At 41.6% G+C, this 13,838-nt stretch overlaps 1 protein-coding gene across 5 annotated transcripts; it reads right to left on the reverse strand.

Moving 5' to 3' along the window:
- Positions 1-2,201: 2,201 nt before the first annotated feature.
- LOC123971354 (NLR family CARD domain-containing protein 3-like) lies at positions 2,202-13,330 on the reverse strand. Of its 5 annotated transcripts, none has more exons than XM_046050117.1 (10): positions 13,287-13,330; positions 9,416-9,530; positions 9,197-9,328; positions 8,537-8,615; positions 8,146-8,374; positions 6,183-7,986; positions 5,076-5,249; positions 4,529-4,702; positions 3,196-3,242; positions 2,202-3,030 (listed from the first exon to the last, which is right to left on the reverse strand). In XM_046050117.1, the coding sequence occupies exons 2-10, from the start codon at positions 9,502-9,504 to the stop codon at positions 2,498-2,500; spliced, it is 3,261 nt and encodes a 1,086-aa protein (XP_045906073.1). In that variant the 5' UTR covers positions 9,505-9,530; positions 13,287-13,330; the 3' UTR covers positions 2,202-2,497. The 5 variants fall into 5 exon arrangements, with proteins under 5 accessions (XP_045906073.1, XP_045906081.1, XP_045906088.1 ...); XM_046050125.1 differs by lacking the exon at positions 13,287-13,330 and adding an exon at positions 11,151-11,269; XM_046050132.1 differs by lacking the exon at positions 13,287-13,330 and adding an exon at positions 11,194-11,216.
- Positions 13,331-13,838: the final 508 nt, after the last annotated feature.

The following is a 13,838-nucleotide window of genomic DNA, read 5'->3' on the forward strand; positions in this document are numbered from 1 at the left end:
ATTTTGCATTTCCTTTGGAAATCAAGGTCCCAGAGTCTGGAGGAAGAGAGGAGAGGCACAGAATCCACGTTGCTTGAAGTCCAGTGTAAAGTTTCCACAGTCAGTGATGGTTTGGGGTGCCATGTCATCTGCTGGTGTTGGTCCACTGTGTTTTCTGAGGTCCAAGGTCAACGCAGCCGTCTACCAGGAAGTTTTAGAGCACTTCATGCTTCCTGCTGCTGACCAACATTATGGAGATCCAACAGGACTTGGCACCTGCACACAGTGCCAAAGCTACCAGTACCTGGTTTAAGGACCATGGTATCCCTGTTCTTAATTGGCCAGCAAACTGGCCTGACCTTAACCCTATAGAAAATCTATGGGGTATTGTGAAGAGGAAGACGCGATACGCCAGACCCAACAATGCAGAAGAGCTGAAGGCCACTATCAGAGCAACCTGGGCTCTCATAACACCTGAGCAGTGCCACAGACTGATGGACTCCATGCCACGCCGCATTGCTGCAGTAATTCAGGCAAAAGGAGCCCCAACTAAGTATTGAGTGCTGTACATGCTCATACTTTTCATATTTATACTTTTCAGGTGGCCAACATTTCTAAAAATCCTTTTTTTGTATTGTTCTTAAGTAATAATCAAATTTTCGGAGATACTGAATTTGGGATTTTCATTAGTTGTCAGTTTTAATCATCACAATTAAATGAAATAAACAGTTGAAATCAGCCTGTGTGTAATGAATGAATAATATCCAAGTTTCACTTTTTGAATGCAATTATTCTGATGATATTCTAATATGGCCAGTACCTGTAGTCATGAAGAAACAAGCTCACTGTGGTTAGATCCTTGAGCGGGAGGAATGACTGCAGGAAGTGGCTGCAGATGTTTCGCCTTGTCCAACTGTCATCTACTGTAGATTATGACCACAGGAGAGGCTGCAAGTGTGCAAGATCTGCCGACACTGTGACAGTGCATGCTTTGTTCTACTGTTATCTACTGTTGTGATTACATGAGGAACTGCTGATGTGTTAATCTGCTAATATTAAGGCTACATGCTTAATTACTGATTAAGGGGGTTTGATTGTCAACTTCCAACCTCTGGTTATTATAGCCATATGAGCTTTGAGTGAACTTGCTGAAGGAATTTATGCTTTGCAAAAACAGGACAGAGGATGACCAAAAAACCGACAGATGCTTGGCAAAAACACGACAGACAGATGATAAGCAGAAAGCAGTCAGCATAACATCAATGAATACTGTAAGAAACCAAGCATTAATGAAAAATGCAACTTTACTAATGTTATTCTTATATTGTTTAAAAAATTCAATTGTGTCAAATTAAGCATGCGTAACCTTTAAAAAAACACAGTGAGACTGAAGTTGAAATGTAAATGATGAACTTCTTATCCAGTAGTATAAAGATGTAGAAATTCTACAATACAGTAATAAATGACAGCTGGGGAACAGAGGAAAAGAAGTTCATCATGAGGAAAGTAGGTGGCAAGCCAGCCCAGAAGAGATATATAGAGATAGCCATATATATATATATATGGCTATCTGCAGACCATAGGATGGACTTCATCCTCTGGCCTGCTGGGATGTTGTACATGTTTATTTGGCCTGTTTTGGAATAAACTCTTTTGCACCAACTCTTGACCGTCTCCAGAGAGATTTTTGTCTGCAGAGTTATTGACTACCGTAGAAATCTAATGGAGTATTTTTTGACAAAGTTTATTAAGTTGGTGAAGGTGGGGATCAGGCTTAACTGGCCCAGCCTGGTCGTACATCTGACCCAACACTCACCCATAGTCTTCATGCGGCTTGTGGTGGGTATTTATGCACCAGTGGATTTGCGCAGCTGCTTGTCCAAAAAGAGCTGATACTAACCACGTCACCACAACTGTATGAAAAGAATATTTATCTTCCCACGGCGTTTGGACCAGGTGCTCCCAATCTGGTTTACGGGCGCTGATGCCTTCAGGGACAAAAGGAGAATAGTAAACTGCCCAACACCACACAGTTAAACACCCAACTAGGCAGGGCCGTCACAGTCCCCAAATGTTCAGTGAACACAAATGACTGCTTCACTGTAATTGTTTTGCACATGTCGATAAATAATTTAAATCTTAAAAACAAACTTTTGTCCATATACTGTACCTTCCAGCTGACTCATGTCAGTAGTCCTGACCTAAGAAAGACAACAAACACATTCACAGTAACATTCTGCTTTTATTGGAACAAGAGCCAGAATTCAAAACAACACATGACAGAAGGTACAAGTCAACGGCATTTCAATGATCAGAGCTTCCATCTTTAAAGGACTGGAAGTGGAAGAAGTTTACAATGGAAATGAGGAATATTTTTATAAATTATACTTTGAATGACTTTGTACAAAGTTCATTGATGAATTTATTACAAGAACCTGAAAGATTTATGATCCTGTACAGACTTAACTGAGCTATTCAGCAGTGAGACTGTTTCTCTAACTGGAGGAGACTTTCCTTTCTACAGAGAACACAAAGATACAGAGGAACCAGGCCACCAGAACCCAAACCCAGGGTAAAGAGGTTCAGTGAATGTGGTGTTGAAGGTGTGGAGGTGGATCAGTGTGTCAGGGGAGACTCTGTAGAAGGACAGAGTGCCAGCAGGAAAGTCCACATACACTGCTACTCTGTTAGAGACAGAGGAGGAGGAGGAGATGGATGTTCCTCTGTTATTGTACCAGATATAGTAACCATCATCAGAGCAGCTCAAACTCCAGGACTGATCATTCCTTCCAAACCAGCATTCTTTACTGTTTCCTTTCCTTCTGATTCTTCTGTAACTCATTGATATAGTAACTTTCCCTCTCCACTCGACCTCCCAGTAACAGCGACCAGTCAGACCATTACTACACAGCAGCTGAGCCCAGCAGTCAAATCTGTCTGGATGATCAGGATATGACTGATCCTCCTCCACAAGTGTCGCCCTCCTGTTGTTGTCAGACAGTTGGATCTTTCCGTATACTGTGTTTGTGTCGAGTGCGAGTTCACTGGAATCTGATGGAGAGAACGAGACACAATACGGCTGCAGTTATTAATCTATCATCTGTTAATTGATTGTTCAATGATGACATCAGACATTAAAATTACTGATGTTACAGTCTGAAGATGGTTGAATGTGTGCTGCTTTATTTTCACGAATCAAATAAAAAACACACTTACACTTCCTCAGACCTGGTGTCAACCATCGGACTCCAGCAGGCTCCACCCTGAAAGGAGGAGGGGGGTCAGAGCAGCACATCCTCTTTCAGCATGAAAAATTGCACATTACATTCCGCTCATACACAGTTTGGTTATTTTTTTTCAAATTCATTTTTTTTTTTATTTTCAACTAATATTATTTTAATATCATCTAAGATTTTTATTTGCCTATGCAGAACTGCCTCTCTTTTTTTTTTATTTAACCAGGGGAAAAAAGCTACAAAAAAACTGATATAAAATCTCTTTTTCAAGGGCACCCTGGCCAAGAACGGGAGCAGGACAGCAAGACTGATAGTACAAATATGGACATTATATCCCTCTCATACACATATGCCCAATATGTACATCCGGCCTGCTTCACCCTGCGCCCCCTAAACCTCTTCACCACTGCCGCTTTCCTCATAACACAGAGTGACCAACAGGATCTTGGTGTGTGTGTGTGTGTGAAAAAGGAGGAAAACATCTGATAACACACAAACTTCTTTTTGGTCTCAGAAAATGTCTTTCTGTTGGAAACAGCTTCATTTCATGTGTTGGGATGTTTTGTGTTGAACAGATATCTGTGATGTCTGTTATAGCATTACATTACATTTACTCATTTAGCTGACGCTTTTATCCAAAGCGGATTACAATTGCTATGTATGTTAAATATGTCAGAGGTCTTGCACAGGGACACATTGGTGTCTCACAGTGGATTCAAACACGGGTCTCTCACACCAAACACATGTGTTTTATCCACTGCCCCATCACCACCCCTTATAGCAGTAATACTGTCAGGATCACTTCTGCTTTCACTTATCATATTTGATGGCATTAAAAGCAGAACTAATGACAGTTTGGTGAGAACTACTTTCAGATTCTGTTATGTCAAACATGATTCGATATGAGTCCAAATGTTAGTCCAGCAACATGTGCAAGCATCTGCATGCTGCCATAGCAACTGTCCATTTATCGTGTGATGGTCAAAGTGTTCTTACCAGAAATTTTCATAGATATTGCTGTAATCATTTAATCTGGCTTCATAGTGCCATTTCCTTATTGGGATACTAATATTATAAGCCTTAGCTATTCACTCTCACGCTCTCTCACCCGATTATTAATAATCATCAGACTGTGTCCTGACTGAACTAACAAAAGTAGCTTTAACGATTTTTTATTACATAAAAATCTTTAAATATCAAAGTCTCTGAAGATCCCAATAACTACAACATATACTTATTTATTATAATATTAAATATTTCAACAAACAAGGTTTCTGCCTCTATCAGACTGACTGTAGCTTCAGCAGACATACCTCAAAGTGTCCAGTCTCCAGTGTGGATCCTCCAGTCGAGCAGACAGCAGCTTCACTCCTGAGTCTCCCGGATGATTGTAGCTCAGGTCCAGCTCTCTCAGATGGGAGGGGTTGGAGCTCAGAGCTGAGGCCAGAGAAGCACAACCTCCCTCTGTGATCAGACAGCCTGACAACCTGCAAACACACAAAACACGACACATGGCAGATCATCTGATGGTCCTGCTGTGTCAGTCAGATACAAGAAGACACTCTCTAAATAAATAAAATATACTATGACTGAATCAGGGAGTTTACTCTAACCATGTCACTGTGATCTAAATGTTAAAGAATCCACATCCATGGTAGCAGTTCTATGAGGCTGTATTGAACACACTTGTGTTTTGACCTAAATGCTAACAACAGCATGCTAACATGATAATTGATAATGCAATGCTACAGTACCATGTTTAGCATATTACTGATATGAACAGTTTTCATTTTGTAATGTGTTGAAGCAGCAATCCAGCCATTCCGAACAGTCACTGGTGGGTTAATGACTAATCCTGACCTGAGAGTTTCGAGTATACAGTGTGGACTCTTCAGTCCACCATGCAGCAGCTTCACTCCTGAATCCTGCAGCTTGTTGTTACTCAGGTCCAGCTCCCTTAGACTAGAGGACTGGGAGCTAAGAACTGAGGACAGAGCTTCACAGCTTCTCTCTGAGAGGTTACAGCCACTAAGTCTGGAGAGAAAATAATGAACAAAACAACAAGTAACATTTGTGAATTGGTGTTAATTTGGTGACATGGTATACAGGAGGGCTGTTACTTTTAAATCAATTACTCTGAGTAAAGAGGTGGATTTTTAAATATTTGATTATATCTTTTCATGTGACAACACTGAAGCAATGGCACTTTGCTACAATGTAAAGTAGTGAGCTTGTATAACTTGTATAACAGTGTAAATTTGCTGTCCCTTCAAAATAACATATCACACAGCCATTAATGTCGAAACCGCTGGAAAAAAAAAAAAAAAAAAAAAAAAAGAGTACACCCCTAAGTGAAAATGTCCTAATTGGGCCCAATTATCCTTCCAACGTAACCTAACATTATTGCTCTACACACAGTTTCTTTTACAAAATTTTGCCCAACAGCCATTTATCCATTTCCTTCATCAATTTCATTTTTGTAAACACGTTTGAAGCCCACACTTGAACTGGTAAATATCTCGATTTGATGTCATGTTTGGGCTTAGGGGTAGCACATCGGCTCTATTGCACCCCCTAATGTCTTCTCAGCCTTTACATGGCAAGGGATGCTCGAAACCACACAAAACTTGCCACGCACGTCAGAAGGGGTGTACGTTGTTGTCTGGTATGCTTGAGGGAAAATGGCTCAATAAAACCCCCTATAAAATGTCAATGAAGCAGCCCCCACTGTGCATATTGAATTTTTAAATCCTCAAAAATTTAAATCGGTTTTGGTCTTAAAAATCCCGTATTGGTCAAGATCTACTCTTCTCAGCACGTTAAAATGCTTGCTGTCTTGATTTGAACATTTAGGAATCATGGCACTTACTTAATCATGACTGAATCAAGAGTAAACGGACAACCAGTAACTTCTTTTCTTTGGAGAGTTGAAAGATATAATATTTATTGCTGAATAAAGCTACTTACAGAGCTTTCTTGGAGGCTTTGACCACTGGCAGCAGCCTCAGAAGAGCCTCCTCTGAAGCAGAGTATTTCTTCAGGTCAAACACGTCCAGATCGGTTTCTGATGACAGTAAGATGAAGACCAGAGCTGACCACTGAGCAGGAGAGAGTTTATCTGTGGAGAGACTTTCTGAACTCAGGGACTTTTGGATCTGCTCCACTAGAGAACGATCCTTCAGTTCATTCAGACAGTGGAACAGATTGATGCTTCTCTCTGCAGAGGGAGTCTCTTCGATCTTCTTCTTGATGTACTCGACTGTTACCTGATTGGCTTTTGAGCCACTTCCTGTCTGTGTCAGCAGACCTTGTAGGAGAGTCTGATTGGTCTGCAGGGAAAGTCCCAGGAGGAAGCGGAGGAACAAGTCCAGGTGTCCATTTGGACTCTGTAAGGCCTGGTCCACAGCACTCTGGTAGAACTGTATCACTGCAGATTCATCTTTTCTTGTTTCAGACTTCTGTGAGGTTGGTTGTTCTTCTGCCAGCAGATTGACACCAGAGTTGATAAAGGTCAGATGGACATGAAGAGCAGCCAGAAACTCCTGAACACTCAGATGGACGAAGCAGAACACCTTGTCCTGGTACAACCCTCTCTCCTCTTTAAAGATCTGTGTGAACACTCCTGAGTTCACTGAGGCTGCTCTGATATCGATGCCACACTCTGTCAGGTCTGATTCATAGAAGATCAGGTTGCCGTTCAGCAGCTGCTCAAAAGCCAGTTTTCCCAGAGACTCAATCATCTTCCTGCTCTCTGGACTCCAGGGTGGATCTGTCTCAGTTCCTCCATCATACTTGATGTTCTTCAGTTTGGACTGAAGCACCAGGAAGTGGATGTACATCTCAGTCAGGGTCTTGGGCAGCTCTCCTCCCTCTATGGTCTTCAACACCTCCTCCAGAACTGTAGCAGTGATCCAGCAGAAGACTGGGATGTGGCACATGATGTGGAGGCTTCGTGATGTCTTGATGTGGGAGATGGTTCTGCTGGCCTGCTTGTTTTCTCTGAATCTCTTCCTGAAGTACTCCTCCTTCTGTGAGTCAGTGAACCCTCTGATCTCGGTCACCATGTCAACACACTCAGGAGGGATCTGATTGGCTGCTGCAGGTCGTGTGGTTATCCAGAGGCGAGCGGAGGGAAGCAGTTTCCCCCTGATGAGGTTTGTCAGCAGTACATCCACTGAGGTGGACTCTGTGACATCAGTCAGGACTTCATTGTTGCCAAAGTCCAGAGGAAGTCGACACTCATCCAGACCGTCAAAGATGAACACAACCTGGAACTCTTCAAACCTGCAGATTCCTGCTTCTTTGGTTTCAGGAAAGAAGTGATGAACAAGTTCCACCAAGCTGTACTTTTTCTCTTTCAGCACATTCAGCTCTCTGAAAGTGAATGGAAATGTGAACTGTATGTCCTGGTTGGCTTTGTCTTCAGCCCAGTCCAGAGTGAACTTCTGTGTTAAGACTGTTTTCCCAATGCCAGCCACTCCCTTTGTCATCACTGTTCTGATTGGTTCATCTCTTCCAGGTGAGCCTTTAAAGATGTCTTCTTGTCTGATGGTTGTTTCTGGTCTGTCTGGTTTCCTGGATGCTGTTTCAATCTGTCTGACCTCATGTTCATCATTGACCTCTGCAGTCCCTCCCTCTGTGATGTAGAGCTCTGTGTAGATCTGGTTCAGAGGGGTTGAGGTTCCTGCTTTAGCAATCCCCTCAAACACACACTGGAACTTCTTCTTCAGGTTAGATTTTAGTTTATGTTGACAAACTGCAACAGAAGGTCCTAAATGAATATAAATAAAAATGATCAATTAAAATATAAAAAGACAATATTTCACAGTTTATGCATATGCATTTATAAACATATTTCCCTCCATCTGCTGAGCCATCAGTAAATGTCCCGTTCATCCAGCAGGTTAAATCTTTAGAGAAATCCTCTTACTGCTCTGCAGACGCTCAGCCAGCTCCTCCTGCTTCATTCTCCTCAGGAAGTGCTGTGTGATCTTCAGAAATGCTTCTCTGCTGCTCCTCCTCTGCTCTTCATCCTCACCCTCCAACACCTCCTCATCCTCCTTCTGACTCTCTAAGAATTCTGGGTAATCTGAACTCAGAACCTTCTGGATCTTCTTCAGCTCATTCTTCACAAAAGTGACAATGTTCTCCTCCAGAAGCTGGAACAGAATATTATATGAATGACACAGTCAAACTAAAATCATGCAACCAAACATCAGATCCATGTTGGACAGACTGACAATCCACTGGTCTAAAAAGTGCAGCGTGGAGATTATTGTGAACAGAATAGATGGAAAAGTAGTTGTTGTACATGTACAGACCATAAATATGGAGTCCAGGTGTGTTTGATGCTGTTGGGCAGACTGACCACTGGGAACCTCTGAGCTCTCCTGGTGGACTCTGTGGAGGAATCATGAAGAGTTAGCTCACATTATGTCTGTCCACATAGAGACAGACGCAAGATAAAGCCTTGGAGTTTAATTGCTGATTGCAAAATTGAATCAGATACTTTCCTCTGACATTAAAGCCTTAATGGTCCTATTGGCCTGTTCCCTGGTTACCGCCCTGGGAACAGGCCACAGGTAGACACAAGAGAAGAACAAAGAGGAACTTACTTTAAGACTAAAAGTTAAGACTAAAAAGACTAACTTGAATTGTGGAATTTCAGACTGCTGAAGCCTCATTTTATCCTCTGCTGCACTTTCCAATGTCACTCTACACAGAACCAGGACTGTGGACTCTATGGGCATGTCAGTGTTGTTTAGGGACAGACTGGAAAACATGTGGACCTGTCCTAATCTGTCCTAATCCTAATCTGGCTCTGACCTTCATCATCATTCTAGGAGAACATGGACATTAGAAGGACAACTGGTCAGACTGGATTTAATGAGGACAAACATCAGCAGTGAGCAACATGAGGAGGGAGACATGAACATTTAGCTCTGATTGGCCAACACTGTTTAATACTGACTGATACTCACTGTCTGTCAGACACATGTCCTCGTTTAAAATCAATGAAATCAACCATTGACCAGTCGCTCTTGAAGGAGACACAGCTGGGCTCAGGTCCAGGTCCAGGTCCAGCAGAGTCTGGTCCCTGCTGCTGCTCTGGGCTTCAACACAACACACACAGAGCTTTGAGAGTGAATAATGATGGTGGAGTGATTTGAGTCCTGGACAGTTAGAGATCCTCATCTCACCTCTGAGCTTTAGTCTGGCTGTCATGTTCCCCACACCGAGCTTTTTTAGAGGGAGGGACTCCCTCCTCTCTGTCCTCACACTGACTCATGCTGCTCAACTCACATCCACTTTCACCTGGAGAGGAAACACAAATCATTCATCTGCACATCAACTCAAATCCTCCTTTCCATCATTCCTCCTGGAAAAAGATCAGCTGCTCCTCCACTGATTGGCTGCTAGTTTCTGTTTCATATCAGTGGCAGCTGAATGCAGTCAGACAGCAGCGTGAGGCAGAGGAAGCACATATACATACATATACACACACACATATATACACAAACACATACATACAGTATAACTGATCAATGAACAGTAATTTTCATATTGTCGGCTAGTCGCACTGATTGGAACATTCCTATTGTGGAGATAATGTGAGGATGACTGTGGGTCAGCTGAAATAAATAGGCTTAAACGTAGTTGTCATTATTACCTGCTGATAATCGGAATGTGTTTTGACAGCATTAATAAAATATGAAATTATCAAGATTTTATTAATGTAAAACAGACGGTTTGAACCCATAGACACATTTTCCACTGCCGAAAAAATAATTAATTGTCTAACCTGCTGGGTGTGACTGTGACTTTTACAATCACAGGTTCACCTAAACTGTGTATTATATTTTATCTATACCTGTTTTCATAATAGGTAGCCGATTGCCAACCGGCATTTAGTCCAGTCGGGTTAGGCTACATCTTAATAAATAGCCTATAGGGTTCCTATTTAAAATCAAATGTAATGGGCTGTAGCACTTTATACACTGTATAGTAATAATGTTAACGTATCGATCCTCCACTCCTGTGTTTTAGAGCCAATCATGTTGACACGTTGGCAGCATTCATATTTGTAGCTCCACCCTATTAAAATGGAGGCTCCGCCTTTATTTAGCCGTTGCCATGGTGAATCATAGTATCGGAGCTCCATTGATGAGGCTTTTTTTCATCCCCACGCACACGCGCTTCAGTCAGGCTCAACATACTCTGAGTTGATTGAACTTATTCTGATCGGCTGTTCTGGAACCAAAAATTCCAGAGTTTCCCACCTCAGGCTCAATTAACCCAGAGCTCAGGGATAAGCTCAGAGTTTGTTAAGCCTGCTTTCTGAAACAGCTCTCTGGTTACCTTGAGCGATCTTAAAAATACCACAACATATTTATCAAGGTGTTTTTCCTCGAGGCTTCGGCAATATTGACCCCTGCATTACAGCCCCCTACACACTATGACACGGGAATGCTTTTAAACAGTGACGATCTAACTCCGACAATACTGTGAAAACATGAATTTATTGCCAACACCCAGCCACAGGAAGAGTGGAAGTGGAAATATTCTGCCCACAACACAGCAGGCCTAAGGCATGGATTTATTTGGTCTGGGTATCTCTGGATAATCCGTAATTCGTTTGTAATTCTAAAACGAAATGCCGTTTATCTGTTTTTTGTTTCAAAACGAAAAATCAAATAACCATTTTTGGTGACAGAATCAAAAAAGGATCAAAACAAGTAAACTGCCCCACCCTTAGCAGAACCTAGCATTCACAAAAACATTCACAGGGCCAGTTCACTTGTAACAGAGTCTCATAAAAAGAATCCCCTTTTAAAAATCAGAACACAAAAATCAGTAGTTGATCAGGCAGCAAATCAGCAGTGGCTATACAACCCTCAACTAATGCAGTAAATCATCCACCAGCTCTGACTCCACCTCATTCAAGGAGCAGACGTTTAAGGCAACTCAGGGTATCAACCTCCACGGCTGCCTCTGTAGTGAACTCTAGCAGAACAGGCCGTGCAGTCTACAGGGTCTTGGCAACAGGTGGCTTAAAATGCCTGTAATAAAAACAAATTAAAAAGTGTTCACAAAAGTTAGATGGCATACCATCCAAAATCCTAACCTGCTCCCTGATCACACTGCAACATAAAGCATCAAGAGAGATCCTGAGTGCTCCCTGAACATCAACTCTTAATGAGGTGATTGTCTCCAGGTGTGCGCCGCTACTGGAGAGGCAGGGTGGAGCTTACCTGAGAGGGTGAAACTAGACTGTGGCATTACCAGGCCGAAAGCCATCACAACAAGAAAATGGTTAACCAATTCACTGATATACAAGCTTAAATTTAAACAGCTAGCCTTGTTATCAAATTCGAACCATCGGTTAATATTTAGTTTTATCAGAGTTATTAAGCAGCTAGCTATCAACACACAAACACAGTAGTTTTTTTGTTTGTCTTTTTACTAAAGGGGACCGGGGCCAAACTCCTCTAAACAGATGAGGAAGTCTGAGCACATTGTTCAGTGTTCACCAGAACAGCCTTTACTGCCAGTTAACAATCTGAGGGGTCATCAGTCAGATGAACACCGAGCTTTATTTGGACATTAAACCATTAATTCAGAAGAAAAACCTTCTGGATATTCCCTCTTTCACATCAATGATGATATATATATATATATATATGATTCTAATTACATTTTCTCACATCTGATACAAATCAGCAGACTCAGAGCAGGACTGACTTCTCTTCCTCTTAACATATCAAATGTCCCACAAAACAAGCAACACGCAGCATTGAATCAAGCTGTCCACACACGTCCCCCACACTGTCTTAATGCTGCAGCATGTCTGCAAAGATAACCAGAACCACACTGACAGTGCTGTACATACTTTTGAAAACAAAATGCAACAAACACATAACCCACCAAATGATCAGGAACATTAACTCGATCCAGTTACCATCACATATTACACTCAGCCTCAAGGAAACAGATAGGATGACCAAGTAAACAGCAGATTTCCCCCCCAATACTCAAGTTTTTCCTTTAATGCCCACCAGGTTTCACACATAAGTATGCCTACATAACTGATGAGAACTACAGGCTGCATTAAAAATATTTAACTAACATAAGTATTTTACACTGGAGAAAAATGCTAAGAAAAATAAAAAGTTTATACCTCCACAGATTTGTTTTGGAAGAGTTTTGTTTTGACACATAACAGTAGATGAGAGTTTTTAGCAGCTATAGCAGCACAGAAAGAGAAGCTGGAAGGCAGGTGAAGTTCTGCACCCTTCAGACTCAGTGATCAGCTTCCTCTGGTCGCAGTGCAGCCTTCTCTTTGATAGAAACACAAGTCAAAAGGTCAAAACCTTGTTGCCTGTTGGCGCCACAGAAGGGGGCAGAGTGACCTCTGCTGGTTCAGCTCCCACACAGCAAGAAGGCCAATAAATATGTAAGGAAACTAAAACATGAATTAAATAATATAAACTTAAATAAATAGGCTAACTGCTGTCCTAAAGCTACATATAACATTAGTTCACTTGTCTTAATCTGAAGTTACAGGTCACCAAAGGCCTTACAAATGTTAAAATCACCTTTCTAATTACACGTCACATGGGCTACTCTAACTAATCTGGGGATGGAGTCAGTCCGCAGCAGCTGCACACAACAACCGCAAGTGTAGACTATGGAAACCAGCTGGTTTGAAAAGCAGTAGGGCTCCAACACCTGCCGCATTTAGTGTCTCAGACAGCGTGCTCGTCTGCGCCTCCTGCACAGGTTGGTTCAGGCAGGAAAAGCTGCCTTCATACATCAGTAAGTGGAGCTTCACAGTAAATAACAACTCCTGAGGATAAACTGAACTGACTCTTTTCTGCTCGTTTCCCTCAGGTTACATCCCACATATTCACAACATGGCAGAATAAGTTCGTCCCGTTACATTAGTTTGTTAATAAAAGTTAAGAGTTACTTTAACAACCTGTTTTACTGCAACAAGTTAACAGCAGTTAAAAACAAAACGAGCAAAGAGTCATTACAGATTAAAATAGTTAAACACGTCGGTTACATTACCTTTACACGGAGAAAAGAAGCTGCGCAACAACTATGAAGTGAAAGTAGTTTGTTTTTTTGTACTAACTTTATTGACAATGTCGGCACAAACACACGACATTTAAAGACGTATACATTTCATTCTCCAGGGGAACAAAAAACTCAACAGATTCAGTAACGCTTTTTGGTAAATAAATAAAAAGTACAGTGTAAAGCACCAACTTCTGTTCTTCAGTTCCAATAGGCAGTTGCCTCCACGAGGTCATAATAAGTGTTGAATATAATTGTACATGGAAGAATGGTTTAGAACCAGTAATTTGCATTTGTGGATTTGGTATTTGGCAAGTAAAAGTAAACGATTTGTTCTGAAATGTAGTCCTTTCTTATCCTACCTGTAATCAAAAAATCCAAAGATAACCTCCTTAAAACAAAAAGAACATCCGGAATGAGATGAGCCTGAATGAACTCCAACATGTCTGACCATCTGAAATAAATGTGAAACATGTTTCTCTGCAGCTTTACAGAACGAACACTCAGTCTCAATATTTTGTTTTATCTTGTAAGGAATGATTT

Source organism: Micropterus dolomieu, linkage group LG01 (assembly GCF_021292245.1).
Source record: "Micropterus dolomieu isolate WLL.071019.BEF.003 ecotype Adirondacks linkage group LG01, ASM2129224v1, whole genome shotgun sequence".
NCBI lineage: Eukaryota > Metazoa > Chordata > Actinopteri > Centrarchiformes > Centrarchidae > Micropterus > Micropterus dolomieu.